Source organism: Puma concolor, chromosome B4, assembly GCF_028749965.1.
Source record: "Puma concolor isolate L17-30 chromosome B4, mPumCon1.1.hap2, whole genome shotgun sequence".
Classification (NCBI taxonomy): Eukaryota; Metazoa; Chordata; class Mammalia; order Carnivora; family Felidae; genus Puma; species Puma concolor.
This window is the reverse complement of record NC_141673.1, coordinates 112,039,026-112,059,492: the sequence shown is the minus strand read 5'-3', so window position 1 is coordinate 112,059,492 and position 20,467 is coordinate 112,039,026. Positions and strand designations below refer to the sequence as shown.

The following is a 20,467-nucleotide window of genomic DNA, read 5'->3' as shown; positions in this document are numbered from 1 at the left end:
TATAATGAAAAACCCAGTTCAATATAATCCATTGATTCTACACAATGGCAGCATTTTAAACTTCATTATTATTATTTTTTAATGCTTATTTATTTCTGAGACAGGCAGAGAGAGAGAGAGAGAGAGAGAGAGAGAGAGAGAGAGCATGAGCATGGGAGGGGCAGAGAGAGAGGGAGACACAGAATCCAAAGCAGGCTCCAGGCTCTGAACTGTCAGCACAGAGCCTGATGTGGGGCTTGAACTCAAAAACCATGAGATCATGACCTGAGCCAAAGTTGGAGGCCAAACCGACTGAGCCACCCAGACACCCCTAGGCAGCATTTTAGAAGCAAGCCCTAATGAGTTAAAACAAAACAAAACAAAACAAAACAAAACAAAACAAAACCTTTGAAACAGGTTCACGCCAAGATAAGGAAACTTATGCATTACATTGTCTAACTCAATGTCAGACAACTACAAGCCAATTCTTGCATCTGAAGAAAAACTGAGGTTTTCTGAACAATGAAAGACAGCAATATTGGATTCTGTCATAGAGTGAAAAATATTTATATTTCTGCTATTATCCTTCAAATCAAAATCACCAGTTTGAGAACCATTATTTGGATATCAAGCTAGATACCTAGTAAATGACTTAGACACTTAAGAGTTTACTAGAAGAGATACTGTTTTTAGGATTTTGATTTTTATTTAAGTGCAACAAAACATTCCTATACAAATATAATTAAAATCTAGGTTGTTTTAGCATTTTTGAAACACTAAATTATATTTCCATTTAGTATGTACCACCCTGATAAATTCCTTCTAACAGGAAATTTTTCTTTTCTTGTACAATGTGATTTCCTAAAAATGAAAACATCCGTGCAAGACTGGAATATTTATGTTTACATGCAATATGATTGGCAGCTCTATAATTATGATCAGCTCCTTGGACCACAGTTTCTATGGCAACAGTCTAACTGTCCATTCTTACCTGCTTTCTGGTCATCCACTGTATTGAGTTTAGTCTCGTCAGCTACTGTTAAAAGGTAAATGTATACTGGTTAGCACAGTTAGTCCCCACAGCCCAACATGCTTCAACCATTCCCGGATCTTTCCAGTTAGGTGATCATTCTTAGGTAATATGTCATGCAAATAATATGAAACATCAAGCAAACATTCATAATCAAAAAAAGGGGGGAAAAGCAGTGTCTCCATGCAAAATGCCAGTCATTTCACAGACACGTGTGTTATTTATAAGTTAGCATATCATAATTAGCCAAGGCAATGCATCGCCAAATTTTTGTTTTATGCATGTGATAAATTAATGCTTTTAGTCTTGAAGTACAAACAGCCACCAGAGAACAGCATAAATAAGTTTCAGCTGATTAACAAAGGTTTTTAAAATCATTTGATCGGTTTATAGATATAATTAATTACTTTACTTTTTTGTTTGCTTTTTGGTGGATTTGGATTTAAAAAGAGACACTACCTGATTGGTGTTTGATTGAACAACTATGGTTATTTTCTCCTCTCATTTGCTTCCAAACACTTTCTACAATAAATATTCTCCCAAATTATTACTTCAATTAAATGCCTTAATTATCAACACAGAAGAGTTTCTATTAAATAAACCTTAAAGAATAGCAACGAAATGAAGTATATCATGAAGTAACCAAATTCTAGACATGGATTGAGATAATGGTTTCTCTCCAAAACTTCTCCTTCTAGTTCAAGAATCCCACAGCCAACCAAATACGATTTCAAAAAGTTGGTTTTAAACATCCAAAATGTTAAAACACTTCATCTTCCAAATAAAGACGCATGAACATAGCATGATATGCATGTGTTTGTTTCTTTGATTATCAGGAAAACATATATTTTAACATATTGCACATTATGTAAACATGCCACTTATGAGAAATATGGTTATCACAAACTCAGAGAAAAACTAATTTTTGCCAAATTGCCACATTTCACAAATTTTTTTTTCTATTGCTTAAAGTAAACAGACATGTGTTTGGGACTATCAATTTTAATCCGAAAGCATCTAAACCTTATTTAGATAAAGATTCATGGAGATTGTACTCACTACCTAAATCCATGCTTTTTGATTTTCGCGTTTTAACGAAATCCAATTGACTGGCATCTGAAAATTGCTTTGTGCGTTTTTCTGACATACTCTGGCGTCCAAATCCTTCTCGTTGAAAAGCAAGAACTGGATCAACATCTGGACTCAAAGAGCTGGTATGAAGAGAAAGAGAAACATAAAAATATTTACTAAAAAAGAGGACATCCAACTTTAGGAAAGATCATATATGCCCACATATGAAAGTTATATATATGCATATTCCCCAGAAATGCTGAAACAAAAATATAGTCCATTGAAAAAACAACAACGAGACAACTGTGGCTGAATAGGAGGTGATGGGAAAATACAAAATTAATTTAAGTGTAAAGTCATTCTTTCTCCATGTGAGTTCTCTCCTCCCTTATTTCCCTCAGTTTCTTCACTCTGTTCCCTAATGCATCATTATTTCTAAGTGACTATCAAAAATAAGCCTGGTATATTTTAGAAAATGGAAGGATTGAATATCTGAGGAAAATTTTCATATATGAATACAAATATTGGCAGCATACAAGGGGCTCTATGAATTGTAATCAAATAGAAGTTGTAAAATGAGTATGTCTTTAATCTTGGATGTCAGAAACGTAGAAAAAAACACCTTTGTGGCAGGTAGTTTCATGAGAATGTAGTTTCTCAGCAATATTTATTCAATGGAGAAGAAACCAACACAACAAATCTTTATGAGAACCTATTCTAAGGTGTTGTGCTGGGTACCAAAGTCAGGAAAGGAAAAGAAGAAAAAGGTCTCTGTTATCTACAAGTTCCTAACAAAAATACTACAACAGAAGGACCGAGCCAATGCTGTGGATGCACAGATGGGAGAATGAACAGTACTGGAGGGACACAGGAGACCAGATGACATTTGATTTGGGTGACACCAACACAGAAGTCCAAGCAGAGATGAGGAGGCACACAGCAAACCATTGGTAACAGGACACAGTTGGAAGTGGAAAGGGATGACACAGCATCACTCCTATTCGTAAAATATCTGTGAACACTTTAAAAAGGACCACAAGGGGGGCATGTGGGTGGCTCAGTCAATTAAGCATACAACTTCGGCTTCAGTCATGATCTTGCAGTTCGTGAGTTCAAGCCCCTCGTGGGGCTCTGTGCTGACAGCTCAAGAGCCTGGAGCCTGCTTTGGATTCTATGTCTCCCTCTCTCTCTGTCCCTCTCCAGCTCATGTTGTCTCTGTCTCTCAAAAAATGAATACATGTTAAAAAAAAATTTTTTTTAAGCACTTCTAGGTGTTCTGACCAGAGTTCATACAATAAAAATGGTTTTTCTCTGTGCTGGGCACACTAAGTCAATCGCTCTTTTGTGTCAGCGCCCTGCCACCTTCCTTACCTGGCCAGGTAGGAGAAAATCCTTCCACAGCTAACTAAACATATTAAGAAGGTCAGTGGCCACTGCCACCATGCCAGCAGAGTTTATGACAGCCTTCCTTATGTTTCTGATGGAAGCAAATTTCTCTCGCTTTTATGGCCATAGAGAATTACCATCCACACAGGTAAAGGAAGAGTGATCTGGTTTGGATATATATCAAAAATGTAGCTGCAGTTACTGTGCATGAAATGATAGTTGGCTCTTAGAGAAAAGCTAAATCCAAAATTGTGAAAAGAAAGACATCAAGGAAAATGCTTTGCTGCCAGGTTAAGTGACCTGAAATGTTTTGAGCCTACTGTAGTAATAATGCTCAATAAAGAGAATAGCAGCCTTACCCACCTTAAGAGGCCAATAAGGGAATTCAAGGACATTATGTAAAAGCCCTTAAGCCCTTTGTAAACTGCAAACCACTATACAAGGTAAGTGATTATCACCCCACAAAGACTTTCTATCTCAAATTATCAATATAATACAAATTATAACAGAGATGGGGTCCTTAAAAACACCCAAGGATTCTGAACAGCCTTTCCCAATCTTTTCCACCAAGTACAGAGTAGGGCCCCTAGGATGACACAAGATAGGTGCCCCTTACTCAGAATTTAAGGAAGCACTTTCAGGCTCAGGCAAGTAGAGGGTCAACACCTGACAGTAACTCCTTCCCTACATTTTGTATCCTGGTCACTTGGCTTGTCTCACCCTAGTCCTGGCCCAGGTATTGAGAAATGAGATGTATCCTACAGGCCCTGAGAGTTCACCAAGAACAGTTTTATTTTGTAAAAGACTAGGTTATATCCTAATAAATGTTTTCTTCTTTGTACTATACACTTAATCTTTTCATTTTTAATATACCATATTTTTTCTGTAAAACTTTGAATAAATTTGGTGTACTAAGAAAAAGGGTCATGTTTATCTTGAAGCCTTCAGTGCCCCTCTAACATATCACTATGATTACATACTGTGTATACATATATGTGTGCATGCATGTAGGTATTTATAGCTATAGCATACATTATATATATAATTACACATTGCTCATATTTCTTAAATTGATGTATGCTTATATATTATGCTCTTGTAGTAGTAGTCAGGTACTACTATGCTTACTATAGTTTGCTTATAATTTCCAGAGCACATATACCCCAATTAAAAAATATAGTCCTAGGGGTGCCTGGGTCGCTCAGTTGGTTGAGTGTCTGACTTTGGCTCAGCTCAGGATCTCACAGTTCATGGGTTGGAGCCCTGGTCAGGCTCCGTGCTGACAGTTCAGAGCCTGGAGCCTGCTTCGGATTCTCTGTCTCCCTCTCTCTCTGCCCCACCCCCTCCTACTCTCTCTCAAAAATAAATAGACATTTTAAAAAGTTAAAAAAAAAAAAACAGTAAAAATAAAATGCTAAAAAAAGGAAAAATATAGTTCTAGAAGTAAAAATTAAAAACCCATAGAACAACTATGATGCAATTTTGCAAGAGTAAACTCTATATTATCTATTTTCAATAAGAATAATTATTTCATATGTTGAAAGCTGATCTTTTCAATATTCTGCTCATGAAATACATATTTAATAGAAATTATTGGTAAAAGCTTGTTCAAAGAAATACAAATTGTTCGTGCTAATGTTACCTAAATACCACACATCGGCATATTTTTTAAACTAATGTCATATCCTTGGAATGATGTTGTCACTAAGATTAGAATTGCCGGTTTACCTTGTTTATCCTTAAAAACACTATTAATGTTCCCTGAAACAATTAATGGAGTGAAAAAAGTATACTCTACATTAACAAATTAAAAGTTTAGCCATTTTACATATTTAGCCTTCCACAATTGTGCAGTGAACTGTAAACATACACAATTTAAAATGTCAAATGAGTATATATGTTAATGTCTTAAAATAACTAAATATTTTTAAACCATGACATAATTAATTCTTCCCTATCAATATACCCATTAAACTAATTTTAGACACAATAAACAGTACACTAGAATATTTAACAAGTTAGATTGCAAAACTGACAGCTGATTCTTTAAAGAATGTAACCATACCCTGACCCCCCAACATTATTAAAATTCCAGTTATTAATCCTGTCTTATTGCCCTTTTGTTTTCATAACATTTTCATCAAGGATTAGGGAGATATTGTTAGGCTGGAAAAGCTTACATTTTCTGCTGTGATTCAGAACAGCTGCCATTCTTGTTTGGATAACCCTTCATTCATATTCCTTTCCTTGCTCCACTTTCCCCACAGCAAAATCGCACAAGTCCTTACCATTTTATGGATGCCCTTAGAGAAATTAATGCCACAATCTATTCCTGCTAGTTACTTATTTATTTTCACCAATACAGTGCTTTCTAAGGCCCCAAACAGATCTATTCCTATGGCCACCTCCACAATTCTCATCACGGTGGAGATTCAAAGGCTTTGTCCCTAAGTTGAATACTGCAAATATCTAATCCTTACTTTCCCTGTTGTTGCTTTCACTTTCAGAAACAGATACAAACTGCAGCAGTATGTGGAACAGCATCTGTGGATTTCAAATGGAATTTGACTTTATATTGTATTTTCCCCCTCTACATTGAACCAAAAACCTCATTCAAAAACAAGCTAATATCATGCAGGCTTGAGTGTCGCTCTATTTCTACATCTTGTGTTTTCAATAAAAGACAAGAAAGAAAGAAAGAAAGAAAGAAAGAAAGAAAGAAAGAAAGAAAGAAAGAAAGAAAGAAAGAAAGAAAGAAAGAAAGAAAGAAAGAAAGAAAGAAAGAAAGAAAGAAAGAAAGAAAGAAAGAAAGAAAGAAAGAAAGAAAGAAAGAAAGAAAGAAAGAAAGAAAGAAAGAAAGAAAGAAAGAAAGAAAGAAAGAAAGAAAGAAAGAAAGAAAGAAAGAAAGAAAGAAAGAAAGAAAGAAAGAAAGAAAGAAAGAAAGAAAGAAAGAAAGAAAGAAAGAAAGAAAGAAAGAAAGAAAGAAAGAAAGAAAGAAAGAAAGAAAGAAAGAAAGAAAGAAAGAAAGAAAGAAAGAAAGAAAGAAAGAAAGAAAGAAAGAAAAGAAAGAAAGAAAGAAAAGACAAAGATGGACTCTTCAAGGATCCAAATAACAGGTGGGACTATTCCAAGAGAACATCTGCAGAATTCACAGGTGAGTGTGCTGGATGCTTGTGTGGTTTTGTAAGGAGCGGAGAGGAGGGCTGGGGAGAGGGTAACTTTGCTAAGATCACCACTATAATTGTTAACACAAATCAACGCCGGGCCCCCACAATCCTCCTATCTGATAACGGATGTGGCCACAAGTTCGGATAAGAACAGAAAACAGCAATGGGTAAGTGGTAAAGGATTTAAATATCATTTTGCTGATGTATTCATGGAACACCCCAGAGAAAGGGCAATAAGAAAATTCTGGTATAACACTTCACATGGCTTTGTTAATTATCACTACAACCTCACAAGGTCATCTCTAGAAGGGACTTGCCTTTTGGCTTCTGGATGTGTATAATTACTAGGCATGCAGATTGTGGCACACATCCACATTCACGTGCCACACATTGGCTCAACAATATCAAATGCTTTATTATGTTTTGGAAGATACAGGAGAAAGAAACAGCATTAGGCTGCCCCAAAAGTCATAATGTTAAAAGCAAGCAGGAAGCATTTTAAATGGCAGGGTGACAGCACTATAAAAAGAAAACCTTTAAAAAGCTTCTTCCCACTCCCTGAACATAGCAGCTATTAATTTGGCCAAAGTCATCTAATTGTTATAAACTTTCAGTCACCTCAGAGATCTGCTTGAACTGATTTAATAAATAATAATCATCAAATTAAAACAGATCTAAAATAATTAACAATGAGACTTAAGTGAGTAGTTTTTTTTTTCTTTTTTGGTTAGTGGTAATTTTGTTGTAGTTTTGGCTGAATTATTAAGTACAGCCCTGTAAATGCTAAAACAATGGGGCAAGATTACAGAGTTGGTGGGAATCTTTTATTAAAAGAGTGATTATTAAGAGTATTAAAATCATGAAAATAGGACACTGCCATAAAAAAATTGATTAACTGCACTTAATGATAGACCATTTAAACATAAAATGAAGGTGATTGCAATTAACTCATGTTTTCCAACCCCGGCACGTGATCTTACCAGTCTGCTGAATCACTGATTGCAGCCTTAGCCCATGCACCAGCGTCTGTGGTCACAAACCCCACGTCATCATGGGAGCTGGAAGATGACTGGTCAGAGAGATGTGGAGGAAGCACTGGCAACCTGTCATCTTCTATAATGACAGTGTCATCTTGGGGCATGTTCACTGTGGGGGACAGCTGGTATTTACCTGCCCAGTGGAAAAAAAAGTAAGAGAAATTCTAGATATCCATCTAGATATCCATTATGTGTATTCATGTTAATACTTTACAACACTAGAAAAACTCTACATTTCCAAACATCTGCTCAACCTGGTGGAACAACATAGAATGAAGGAAATTTATTTTTCATAAATAAATGTCCAGCGGAGGCCTCAAGTCCGCTCCCTCCTCTGACATGGCAGCTATGTAGCTCTCGGCACAGTATTCAATTTCACTGGTTTCAAGTTTCCTAACGCCAAAGATGATCTCCAGAATGTCTTCTAACGTGAAAATGCTACACAGATTCTAAGTTGCAAAAGTCCTTTGAAAAATTTTACCAGGAAATTTATAGGGAAGCCCTGCAGACTTACATCAATCATTCACCCATTCATTCACTGGGACATACCACATAGCAAGTATGTAAGAAAGACTTAAATCTCGGCCCCCAAACAGCTCACACCCTAGAGAAAGAGACAGACATACAAAAACTGATAAGTGATTGGTGCTGTGAAGGATGTGCTCAAAGTACTATGGCATTCACTTGTGCTGTAATTGCCTGGGTAGCTGAAGGCAGAGAATGCTGGGGATCTTAACAAAAGTTAACATCACAGTCGGGCTTTGAATGATGAATATGATCTTTTCTGCTAGGAGAAATGAGGACATTGATTTTAGACATCAGCAACTACTACATCATTAAATTCATGATGGAGAAAAGCTCACAGTGCATTCTGGTGACACTTCAAAGATGAGTACATGCAGAATCAAGGCCTTGTGGGGAGATGGCAAGAGTGATCTCAAAAAGATTAAGATCTAACTGCCTAGGGGCGCCTGGGTGGCTCAGTCGGTTGAGTGGCCGACTTTGGCTCAGGTCATGATCTCGCAGTCCGTGAGTTTGAGCCCCGCGTTGGGCTCTGTGCTGACAGCTCAGAGCCTGGAGCCTGTTTCAGATTCTGTGTCTCCCTCTCTCTGACCCTCCCCTGTTCATGCTCTGTCTCTTTCTGTCTCAAAAATAATTAAACGTTAAAAAAAAAAAAAATTAAAAAAAAAAAAGATCTAACTGCCCAAATTTTCAGGCCGAGCCTGTACATTTTCATTTATTCAATTTGGATATAGCATTCTTGGTAAAGAAAGACTCTCTACTGTCTACTGTGATCAGTTTCTTTCAGGAAAATCTGCTCAGGTGCATGGGTCAGCATGACAGATGTTTATATTTCTTGGGACAAAATTATGATTCAAGTCGTGAATCCTTAAAGATAAAGCTGGGGTCCAAATGATGCCATCTTCCTCCCGAAAGCACCCATACTTCTTCTGGCTTCCTCCTCAAAAACTGTGCCATAATTTTGAATAAGAACTCATTGTGCAAGGCTTGGGTCCAAGTGGATATGTCATGAGAGGCCATGCTCACAGAAACAAACAACACAATATGATGCAGGCCCACTGGCCTGGCTCTCTCAACAAAGCAAGAATTGACAATTTCCCTGTCACTTTACAGCAGGAGGGGAAAACTCTCATTTTAAGTCCAATATCCCAATCTGGTGAGCCAGCTTTACTGGCTCCTACCCAAATAAAACGGATTGCTGTATTTTCCCTTCTACAAGCACCATTTTATACTTTACATGGAGCCCACTTCGGATTCTGGGTCTCCCTCTCTCTGCTCTTCCCCTGTTCACACTCTGTCTCTCTCTCTCTCTCTCAAAAGTAAAAATAAACACTTTAAAAAATTAAAAAAACATAAAATAGCACAACAGCAATATGTGGAGAGTTTTTAACATTTTAACATCAGTCTTAAGATCTAATTTTTAAGATAAACATTCATAAGAATGTACAAATGATGATTTTTTTGTTTTCACATTATTTTGGCAATTATGGGATGGCATATATAGGCTTGAAGGATTTTAAAGATATATATCATTCTAGACCTTTAACAAAGGAAAAATTTTAGGTTGATACATATCTTTCCAGGACAACCCATAGAAGAAGACGTGTTAGAAATTTCAAGTGTATTCATCATCTAGCACCAACTACGTTATCATAGAAATACTATATGCTCACTGAAATATCAACACAGCTTTTTATCAAGGAAAACACTCTGTTTTGATTTGACATGTGTTCGTTTTGAGAAACTGTGAAAACTAGCAACTTTTTATGAATGCTCATGATTATAAAGCAAATCAAATTTAATACTTCATTGTTTTCCTCTCCTGAATTCAAATCACTCATTTACTACTTGAGTTTTTGGACTTTAGTACAGAAAGACAGAAATCTGTCCAAAAAATTATCATTCACAAATAAGGTTGGACATTCTAGTACTATTACCAAAAGAAATATGTCCTTCTCAAGACATACTTTTTTTGCCCAAAAAGTGTACAGAATGACAAAACCAGTTATGCCTGACAGCTCACCACTGACAAGGCACGTGTCACAGCATTAAATGCCAAGTCCTCACAAAGGCAAAATTTAATGAAAGGAAAAATCACGATGTAATTACAGTGCACTCGTTTTTAAAAACAAAAACTAAAACTCCTGGGTTTACACAATATATTCTGAGAGACAGCCTAATAAGCAATATGGAACACTGAATGGCTCTTCATATGACAATCCTTTTTTATAATATGCTGTTTTGAGTAGAAATATTGTACCGTAAGTGATCCAAAATTTTAGGCATAAATGGCAAGAAACTTTCCTAATAGTAAGAAAACAATTTAGCTTTTTTCTCTCACCCATGATTCTGGGGGCTAATATTTCAAAGATTTGAGAATTCACATTTTTCATCAATTTCCCACTTCTTAACATGCTTGCCAGGAATTGCGGTTTCTGAACCTGGAGGCAGGAATATACAGGGAGTAATGGACAACTCAATTATCAAACTACATGTTTAACAAACTCCACCTAAACAATACCTCTTAATGATGTGTGCTGGTACAGGGCACATCATCAACGTGAAACCTTCCAAGGGTGACTTGAGAAGCCTGTGATCTGTTTTTAGATGGATAAATATTCCTCCTTCCTCAACTAGTTAACCAACAAACTATAAACTAAAATTTAAACCAGTCAATATCTTAAAGAGGAGTGAAACAATGAGATACAGATGATTGGTCACTAAACGTTTATTCATTGGTACATTTACATAGAAGGCAACACCATTAATGACACTAGAAACAGATGAAAAGTTTTCCAGTGATTTGACTCACAATAAAAACGACATTAATGTTCCATTTTTCTGTGTTGAATTTCTAACATGATAAAAACATGCTGAACAAAAGTATTATTTAAACTCACCACAAATCTATGAATATAAAAACTACTGAGATTAAATTCTAACATGAATACACCAGATTTGGGGTTGCTTTAAAAAGAAAATTTGGGGAAAAAAAATTAAGGTTCCATGTCCCCAAATGTCAACTTGTGATGTATTTGGGCGAGAGTGTTGGTTAAATTAACCATGCCTCTTATTGTTTTGTGATTATTAGATTAAGATAGTCCAGCAATTTGTAAAAAAAAATTTAAGGCTTTTGTAAAAAAGAAATTGTAGGTAGGATCTCCAGAGATTTCTTTTCGATGAATATCCGTGATAGTGGCAAGTAGGTCCATACAGAAGACATTTGAAGAAATCTTGCCTTGGTGACAACTCTGGTTGATTAGACCACAAGCTAGGAGGACCGATGAAGGTTGAAGTAGTGTGGGACTCGGGACTCAGAAAAAAACACATCCTAACTGATTTAGAAACACAGAAACCTTGTGGCTTCAGACTTGTCACTTAATTTCCCTGATCCCTAATTCCTCTGAACAGAAGATAATTCAGTTGGAGTAGATACCTAAGGTTATTTTCAAAGGTGAGGTTTTGATTTTTAGATCACTTTGTTTGACAGAATAGAACAGATTCTGGAGGCTGCCTAATGTCTTTTGCTTAAAGATGTAGATATTTATAAATTGATGTTAATAAAGAATGGATGTCACTAATAGTTATTGTGTGGTCTCAGTATTCCCCAGAGAGGTCTACTTTTAGAAACAGGAAATAACCAAAAACAACATAAAACAAAAAATCACCATGGGATCTTGTGACTTTGTTCCTTTATCTGTTAAGTGGGAAAGTGTGGCTGATGACCCCTGACATCCTTCCAAGTCTAACATCTCTTCCTATTTTGATCTATTTTTTTAGAAGCTTCCCTCCTGAGATGTGTTCCCACAGAAATGAGTTAGAAAGCCGCAAAGCTCCTTTTTGGTCTAGAGTCTCACATGATGAATTTTCACAGGTGAAAACTCACCCTGTTTGCATAAAATTAGTCATTTCTTAAAGTAATAAGCTGGAATTTCAATACAAAGCTCTAGTTGAATCATAGCAGATCATGAAGTAAATACCACCATGTTCACAAGTGTGTATGTAGGAGTTATTCTAAACATACAAAAGACAACCTGTAACCACACAAGAGCTACCTGAGAAACTTCCATGTACCTAGGTAATGTGCAAATCAATGCATACTAGCGCGAATGATTTAGGCTAATAGAATTCAATGCTCTAGTATCTTATATTTGGTACCTTGTTTTGGCATTTTCTTGTCAGCTAACATCTTTTCCATGATTTCTAATTTTAGCAAGCTATTTGTTTCTTAGGGTCGCTGATATTGGAATAGGGAACGATGAAGACTGAGGAATTCTCAAATTTGCAAAACTCAAGACATGGGATCGGGTTACGCATATACATTTCTCAGGGCAAAACTATACAGGATCCCTAGTTTCCAGTTTAATGTGTAAAAGCTAGCTTAAGAAAATATCTAAATCATTCAACATTAACTTGGCCTATCATCAGAGGGTAAAGAGTCTGCCACCCCCACTCCCAAAGGGCATGCACAGTACATCACAGAGCACATAGCTGGGAGGGAAGTGCTGCCCAGGGGAAAGCATCTGGAGTCTGAAAAGTCCATTCCATTTCTAGCAGGGGGAGGGGAAAACAACAGTAATACTAACTGAAGTGGACTAATGAAGCCACAGCTAACAAAATCAGGGCAAACAGACTATGAAGAAAATGACGGAATCCTTAACCCATATAGACAACATTTCAAAAGGTCACTAGGTGAATTTTGGGTTTTTTTGGTTTTTTAGTTTTAGTTTTTCGCCTTCCTCTGAAGCATCAGGGATTGGAGGCAGGACGCAGGTTACAGGAACTGGTGGACCAATGGTCTGATTCAGTATGGCAAGTCCTATGTTCCTATAATAAAGGGGAAATTACAGCGTATCACTTTGTATGCACACAGATCCAGGGACACATGCACTCTCTTTCTCTCTCAAGGGTCTGAATTTTCATCAGTGAAAAAAGTATTTAACAAAGATAAAGTTTTACACCAAAACCAAGAAAGTATGGAAAATTCGACAGCAGTGAAAAGAGTGATCATTAATAAGCAAAGATTAATGTGGTGAACTATGTACAATGTGTGTCACCGAACAGGTGTAGAATGGTTTTTAGTATCCTTCCTCTATTTCCATTTATGCCAACCTGGCAAAAGAAAAAATATTGACAAAGTAAAAGCAGAAGGCTGGCAGGTCTAAGTTCTATGTGCAACAGAATAAGAAATTGAGAATTTATCAATTTTTCCAAACCAGAAAGCTAGAAAGTCCAAAGGAAGAACAGAAAATTCTATTAGCCTTGTTTATGTGTTTTTCCTGTCTTGCCCAGAAGAGAGTTCTGTGTATGCAGAGATTGTGTCTTTCTCATTTTTGTATCTAGAGCAACAGTATACACACAAATGTCTTGTCAATAGCAGGCTTTCCAGAAACATCCACTGATGAATGAAATAAATTCTTGCTCCAATGAGGCTTCATAATGGAAACCTGATTTGTATTAAATCTTCATTAAATGTATCAAAATGGAGTTAAATTTAGGGTTTTACTTGGGAGCCTTGTGACACATACCAGCGATAAAAGTGTTTTATGTCAGGTGCTATTTTAATCAAAACAGTTTCGTAGGTTTTAAATTTGAGAACTCTCACAAGTTAATCCCAAGATGAGCAACTCAGTAAATCCAACCACTCCTGTGGCAAAGCAAGTCTTTATTAACTGGATCTGTTAGTAGAAAGCTGAACCGCTGCAGAGCAAGCGCTAATGACCTCATTACCCACTGGGGCCGTGCAGACAGCACGGTGTCGCATCTAAACAAAGGATGCAAAAAACTAGCTTCCAGATTTTAAAATGAGGGCTTTGAAAAAGTAGAGATGCAATTAAAAAATGGTAACATCCTATTAAGCACATACCAAATAAATGCGAATATTTCATATACATGCAAATGTGTAGATATGTATTTGTTCCTCTCCCTCTAAACAGTGCTGCTGTGGGAAGAGATTCAACTTTTGAATTCTTCTTGCCCCACACTACTACATTTTGATTTTTTCCTAAAACCTGGCTTCACTTCTTATTTCAAACAAGCTAAAAATATCTTGATCACTGAAAATATTACCATGTGACTCCTTTCTTTTCTTTTTGCCCCACACGTTACAGGATCTAAAATTCACTTAACAAAATCAATGTATTGATTTACTCTCTTCACATTAACACTTCCTGGATGATTATAATGAACCTACTCTTTTTCCTCTTGAAAACATGGGCCTCCTTTACATTAATATTACATTAATAACCTCCCAGTGAACCAGGAAAGCATAAAAATAAGTTGTGATAAACAGAATTTTACCTGACTCACCCATTATCCTACTGAGTGCAGCATTTCTCGTGGGTGATTCATCGAGCCCCTCAATCCCACTGTAGAGGGAATGGGAGATTCTTCGTTCTCGATCATCCAATACTGTTTCAATGGGCAGCTCAGGTCCAGAGGGGCTCCCAGGTGACTTCAGCTATAGAGAAAAGGGGGCAAGGAAAAATCAGTACTGGAGGCCCATTAGCAGCATGGGGGAATTATAACAACTTGCCCAAGGCCTGTATCCAACTGGGTACCAAATGAACTAGAACTTTTCACCCTGTACCAAAATAATTTGTGATGACAGCTCTGCCTAATGACCAACTTTCCGTGCCACTTTACACTGTGCCTCCCATGAAGTTCTGTCAGACTGCAGCCATTGGAGGAAAAATATGTATATTAAAAGCTTTTTTTTATAACTTATTTTGCTGCTTATTTTTTCAATTTGACTGTTAGTATCGGTTGAAGTCAATTTAAGTTATGGTTTAATTCAGAATTCTTTATGAGATGTTGCTCTGCACAAAGGATGCTTTATCAGAATGGAAGCTGGAACTCAGCTACATGATTTAGACCTATGGTAGGTAAATACACCTAACAATTAGCACACATCTCTGCGTGTGCTGCAAGAATTACTGCCTACTCTACAAGACCTCAAGACCACTTGTGAGCTTGGGTGTCTTGAACAATTCAATGAGCCTATATTTCTTTGGCTAGAAATTGGGGGAAAAAATCATTCTATTCTCTTACTATAATCTTAAATATAAGGTAGTAAGTAACTGAAAAAAAAAACACTTTAACAGCAGACAAACAATATAGAAGTAGGGATCGAATATTCTAATGAAGCAAAGATGTGTATGTCACAAACACAGACAATCTACTAAGCAAAGAATATAGGTCAATTTTTATCACCACGAATGAAAACAGTATGTGGCATTCTTTAAAACAGCTGTGCCTCCAAGTCAGATTCTTCACAAAAATAATATGAATAAGGAACCTATGTTCATAAGGCCTTGAAACAAATCTGCTTCGAGGAAGAACAAAGCACACTTAACTGCAGTCGTCCAAATGTGGGCTCTGGGGTTAACCCCGTGGACTAATATCGCGTGACGCTTGGTGTTGGCTTGCAGCCAGAGACAAAGAGGGCTTGGCGGGAGGGTTCTGGGGGGAGCAGCACAACACGGCAAAGTGGGAGAGAGTTTGCACATTCCAAACAGATGAAACCACAGCCGTTGCGGTTCCTTCATCTGAACAAATTATTATTTCTGTTAGAAGCTATCATCTGTTTAATATAAATGAGATATTTAATGAAGTTCCGAATTGTAGACTTATCTCTCCCAGTTTGATAAGCACTGGGGAGATTTAATGCATTGAAGGGTCAACACAATTACAATTGGAGGCACGTCAAACTGCAGGAGCATAATCAACTCGCAGCACTAGTGAATTAGACTCAATAAGGTTTAAATTGTGAAATGAGGATTTGTTTTATTAGTTTCTTTTTTTTTTAAATTGCAGATTACAACTGACAGCTTTACAGAAAAGTAAATTAAGTATTCAAGGTCTCTGATGTAAAAAAACAAAAAGAACATTTTCTGAAAGAATACTGTGCTTAAATTCCAAGGTACTTTGGGAGGTAAAAACAAAAACAAAAGCCGATACCCTATGCCTTTAAGAACAAGTATGTTTGAAAATTTTAAATGAGCACATATATTAAAGAGACTTGCTATACAAGTCTCTCTACAAGACCTGCTTGCTATATAATTTATTTGATCATAAGACAAACAACATATCCTCACATTTGCTTAACAGATGCATTTCATTGAACCATACAACTGCAATCTTCTAGATGGTAAAATCCTTGTACAGCTATTCATGAGAAATCCCTAAATAATCTAAGAGGCTATTTTAGAATTTTAGGAAATCAAATAAAAATTCCATTTAGAAAATAGCACATGCAGGCTTTCTAGAAAAAAAAAAACCCAGTAAGGTGCCTGTTCAGAAAGAACCTCACACTTGAACATTTCATGGGAAAGAGTCTTCATGTCCCCTACCTCCCTAACCATGTCTAATTTACATCTAAAAAGACAGATTTAAATGAAGACATCAATAGCCTACTACATAAATATTTAACAGAGGATACAATGCCTTTTAATTTCTTTAAAAAAAAAAAAAAGCCTGATTGGGGAGCACAGTTTTGTTTTAAATCTTCTGATGATTTTGTTGTTGTTGTACGAAAGCCAGTTTAAGAACGAGAAACATGCCACTGTGGCACTATGGCAGCACAGACAGGCAGGGCCGCCTTCAGTCCTGAAGAATGGCCCAGAATGGCCTACAATCTGGGCCTCTCCCAGGCCCTGCAAGTCTCCTTACGTAAAAACCTTATCCAAATTAAACTTCATTAGAAGAAGAAAGGCAAATAAAAGATCTGCAATTTTCACTTTGTAACTTGTTCAAAGTGCAAAAATGTTCTTCAGTCCAACTTCAGTGCCGAGTAGGGGTAGTTGTGCTGGACCCCCCTCAGCTCCATCTCTAGAAACACAGGAAAGCCTTTCCACCCCTTAAAGAAAAATTAGCTCTTGGTTGTAGTAAGATAACTCACATTGGGTAGGAGTGGATATGGATACAGTCATTCTCTAACGTAATACAGACATGTCTATCACAGGTCAAAGAACAGTTTACACTCCCTGTCCCGGATTTGTTTCACTTTGTGGTCATCGTCCTCACAAAATAAAAAGCTAAGTGAATAATAAAGATTCATGTGAATCAATATTTATCATAACTTCATTTACAAAGGTATAAAATTAGGAATTACCCCAATACTGAAAAACAACGTAAATGTAATACTCTCTTAGATAAGATACCCAAACAATGATATATTGCTTTTATAATCAGAAAATATAAATGCTATTTAATAACAAAGAAACTGGATATTGTCCAATGAATATGCTTTTCATTATATACTTGGACTACCTTTCTGAGGAATAGTTAAAATCCTGGCTTCTTTTAAAAAGCTAATATAATTTCTGTGGGGGTTAGTAAATTCTCACGTTCATGTAGGTAAGCATTAATGGGTCAAATGAGGTCTTTCACATAAAGAAAATGTATCCCACCATCTTGACTATAAGCCTTGAAAACCTGGCATAGATATGGCCCTAGTCTTCTACATCAAACTTAAGACTGAGTTCTAGTTAACAATCTGCATACTCTTATTATTCGATATTTCAGTATTTATGGGCTTATTCTATTTTATCCCCAACGCCTGGCACAGAGCAGGTACTGGGTAAATAACTGGGCGAATAAATTCATTTCCAAGTAAATGACTCAGATTTTCCTCAAAATGGTTTGGAGATTTATACATGTGAGGCCATGTGGAAGCAAGCCTAAAGCTGAGGGCACAGTACAATGTTGAAATACAGCAACTGAGCCTACATTAACAATTCTGTGTTGTGGAAAAGTACTAACATCTGAAGGACAGGTAAACACAAAACAATGAATAAAAGGGCAGGCTTGGGTTTTGGAGAAGAGTGGCCAGTTTAGGCTCTGCTATCAATCAGGACAGCATTTCAGCTCCTCTGTACCCTGCTCTGCCGTGTGGGCAACAGCAAGGATCAGAGCGGTAATGTAAGTTCCCCCAAGTCATTCTGCCTGTAAGCAGCACACCCAGAATGTAAGGGAAGGTCTGACGCTAAAGCCCATGCTTTATTGTATGCTGCCTCTTAACACAACCGGAATACAAAGTGCCTGAACAACACAATCACAATCAATTAGGCCCACTCACATGCATAAGATGAATGGGCACCCTGCTTCTAAATTACTTTGCCACTACCTTGGCCTTGCAGCCATTAAACAAATCGTTTGACCTTTCTGCATTTATTTCTTAATATATAAAGTGAAGAGAGCCATAAATGATACCTTAGGCCCCTTCCTATTTTAATATGGCTTTCTAATTCTAAGAGGATTAAATGTACAGAGAGAACTCATTTTAAAGTAGTCCTTGATGACTAACTAGATCCTTCAGCCTGGGGTGTAAGACAAAGCTCACCTGGTCCCATTCTCAACAAGTACTAAGGCAAGGCTTTGTATGAAATCACGTCTAACACCGATATAATGAGATGACTGTAAGCTATGTTAGACTGCAGTAATTTCTAAAATATTAATTTCCTTGGGACATCTACAATCAGCATAATTCTCACACACAGGTTACTTTCAATCCTCAAGGGATGATGTCAGGTATTTACTCCCATATCTCCTTCTAGGTCCTCAACAAATGTGTCCTTTGTGATGATACCCAGTGTTTCCGCCTCTTGCTTTATGTATTTTTTTTCCAGTGGAAAGAATGTCAGGACTTACAAAATTTGTCTCCAAAAAAGTCAATCCATCAATCAGGAGCACAAAACAAAGGAAAGCCATTTTTCTCTTTTTTCCTAAAGAAACAATTATTGCTTATGAGATGTTTTAAATGCAGTTAAGCAAGAACATTAGATCCAAGGAAAGCAAAGGAAATTCAGAATCACTGCCAAAATATTAATTTGGTTACCATGCCTGATGTTTTTTTTTTTTTTATTTAGAACTTCAGTCTTTAATATTAACTAAGTTATCTCTTCTTTTTTTCTTTTCTATTCTATTCTATTCTATTCTATTCTATTCTATTCTATTCTATTCTATTCTATTCTATTCTAATTTTAGACACAGAGAGAGAGTATGAGCAGGAGAGGGGCAGAGGCAGGGGGAAAATCTCAAGCAGCCTCTACTTTTCAGTGTGGAGTCCAATGCAGGGCTTGATGACCTGAGCTGAAATCAAGTCAGATGCTCAAGCAGCCGAGCCCCCAGACACCCCTGTTAGCTCTTCTCAAAACACAAGACTCTCCAGGATTATTTCCCTTATCATTCAGTTCATGCTTAGGTGTCTACTCTGGGTTGTACCTCAGTGATGGAGAGAGAGAAACATGACAGATGGACAACATCTTGGACATCTCAGAATTTACAGGCCTCATGAAAGAAAACCAAAAAGGGAACTATGACAGCGTAAATGCTGCTAGGTGGAGGCAAGTACTCGCACCCCGGAAACACCCCGGTGAGAGAAACTAAAATCTAAAGGCTGTCTTTGTGAGGACAAGGAGCAGAATGGGCTCATGGGGAAAACTTGGAGGTGAGAGAGTATCATGTGTCTAAGAAAGTGCAAGGAGTGCTGAGTAGCTCAAGCAGACTGCACAGGAAGTTTCCACATGTCCCAGTGGGCTGTGTGATGGAGACGGGCATCTGTCCTGGACAGGCTGAAAACGTCCCGAAGGGATATCAGATGAAAGGGACATGAGCAATTTGTTTTGTGAAAAAACCTGCCTTACTGCAGTGTGGAGAATGGACCAAGGAAGAAATCCCTGTAGAGGCTTTGGCACTGACCCCAGCAAGACCATGGGCCTAGAGTGGGGCAATAGCAGAGCAGCTGCAGAAGAGTGGGTTGAGGAGAGAGAGGTTCTGGAAACAGAGGCGATAGAGACAGGAAAGGCATTTGAGAGGTGAAGAGTGATCCCCCTTCTCCATCTTCTACAACTGAAAGAGCAGTGGTGTGGTTTATAGGGTGGGGGGAGGCAAGACAGGATAGAGGAAGCCAGCAGCGTTGGGGGCTGGTGAATGAGGTGCCTGAGCGACAAACCAGCAAGTATCTCCATGGGCAGTTAGACAGAGGGATCTGGAACTGGAACAGAATTCTGAGCTGGGGACAGGGTTATGGGAACCATAATAGCATCACTGGTACCTGAAGATGTCCCAGGGAGCATGTGTGGAATAAGAAACAGCCCAGGGAAAGTTTTGAGAAGTACTAACAATAAAAGAACAGGCAGAAATAAATGAACCTCAAAGGAGAGAGAAGAGCCAGAGGGAAGGAGGAGAAAAATGGGGAGAGCAGGTTAAGAAAAGATTCAAGATGGGTGGTGTTCCAAGATTCCTGAAAGGCTGAGCAAAAGAGACTGAGAAAC

The 20,467-nt window shown here is 37.4% G+C and overlaps 1 protein-coding gene across 18 annotated transcripts in view; it reads right to left on the bottom strand.

Moving 5' to 3' along the window:
* PARD3 (par-3 family cell polarity regulator) overlaps positions 1-20,467 on the bottom strand; it is a 680,086-nt gene that overhangs the window by 219,432 nt on the left and 440,187 nt on the right. For 6 of the 18 annotated variants that reach the window (XM_086714599.1, XM_086714592.1, XM_086714597.1 and 3 more), the window contains 4 exons: positions 14,493-14,652; positions 7,614-7,803; positions 2,069-2,220; positions 971-1,015 (listed from right to left, as the gene is read on the bottom strand). In XM_086714599.1, the coding sequence (XP_086570725.1) occupies positions 971-1,015; positions 2,069-2,220; positions 7,614-7,803; positions 14,493-14,652 (547 nt within the window). The remainder of the gene's footprint in view (positions 1-970; positions 1,016-2,068; positions 2,221-7,613; positions 7,804-14,492; positions 14,653-20,467) is intronic. The other 12 variants (XM_086714603.1, XM_086714600.1, XM_086714607.1 and 9 more) reach the window with 7 other exon arrangements.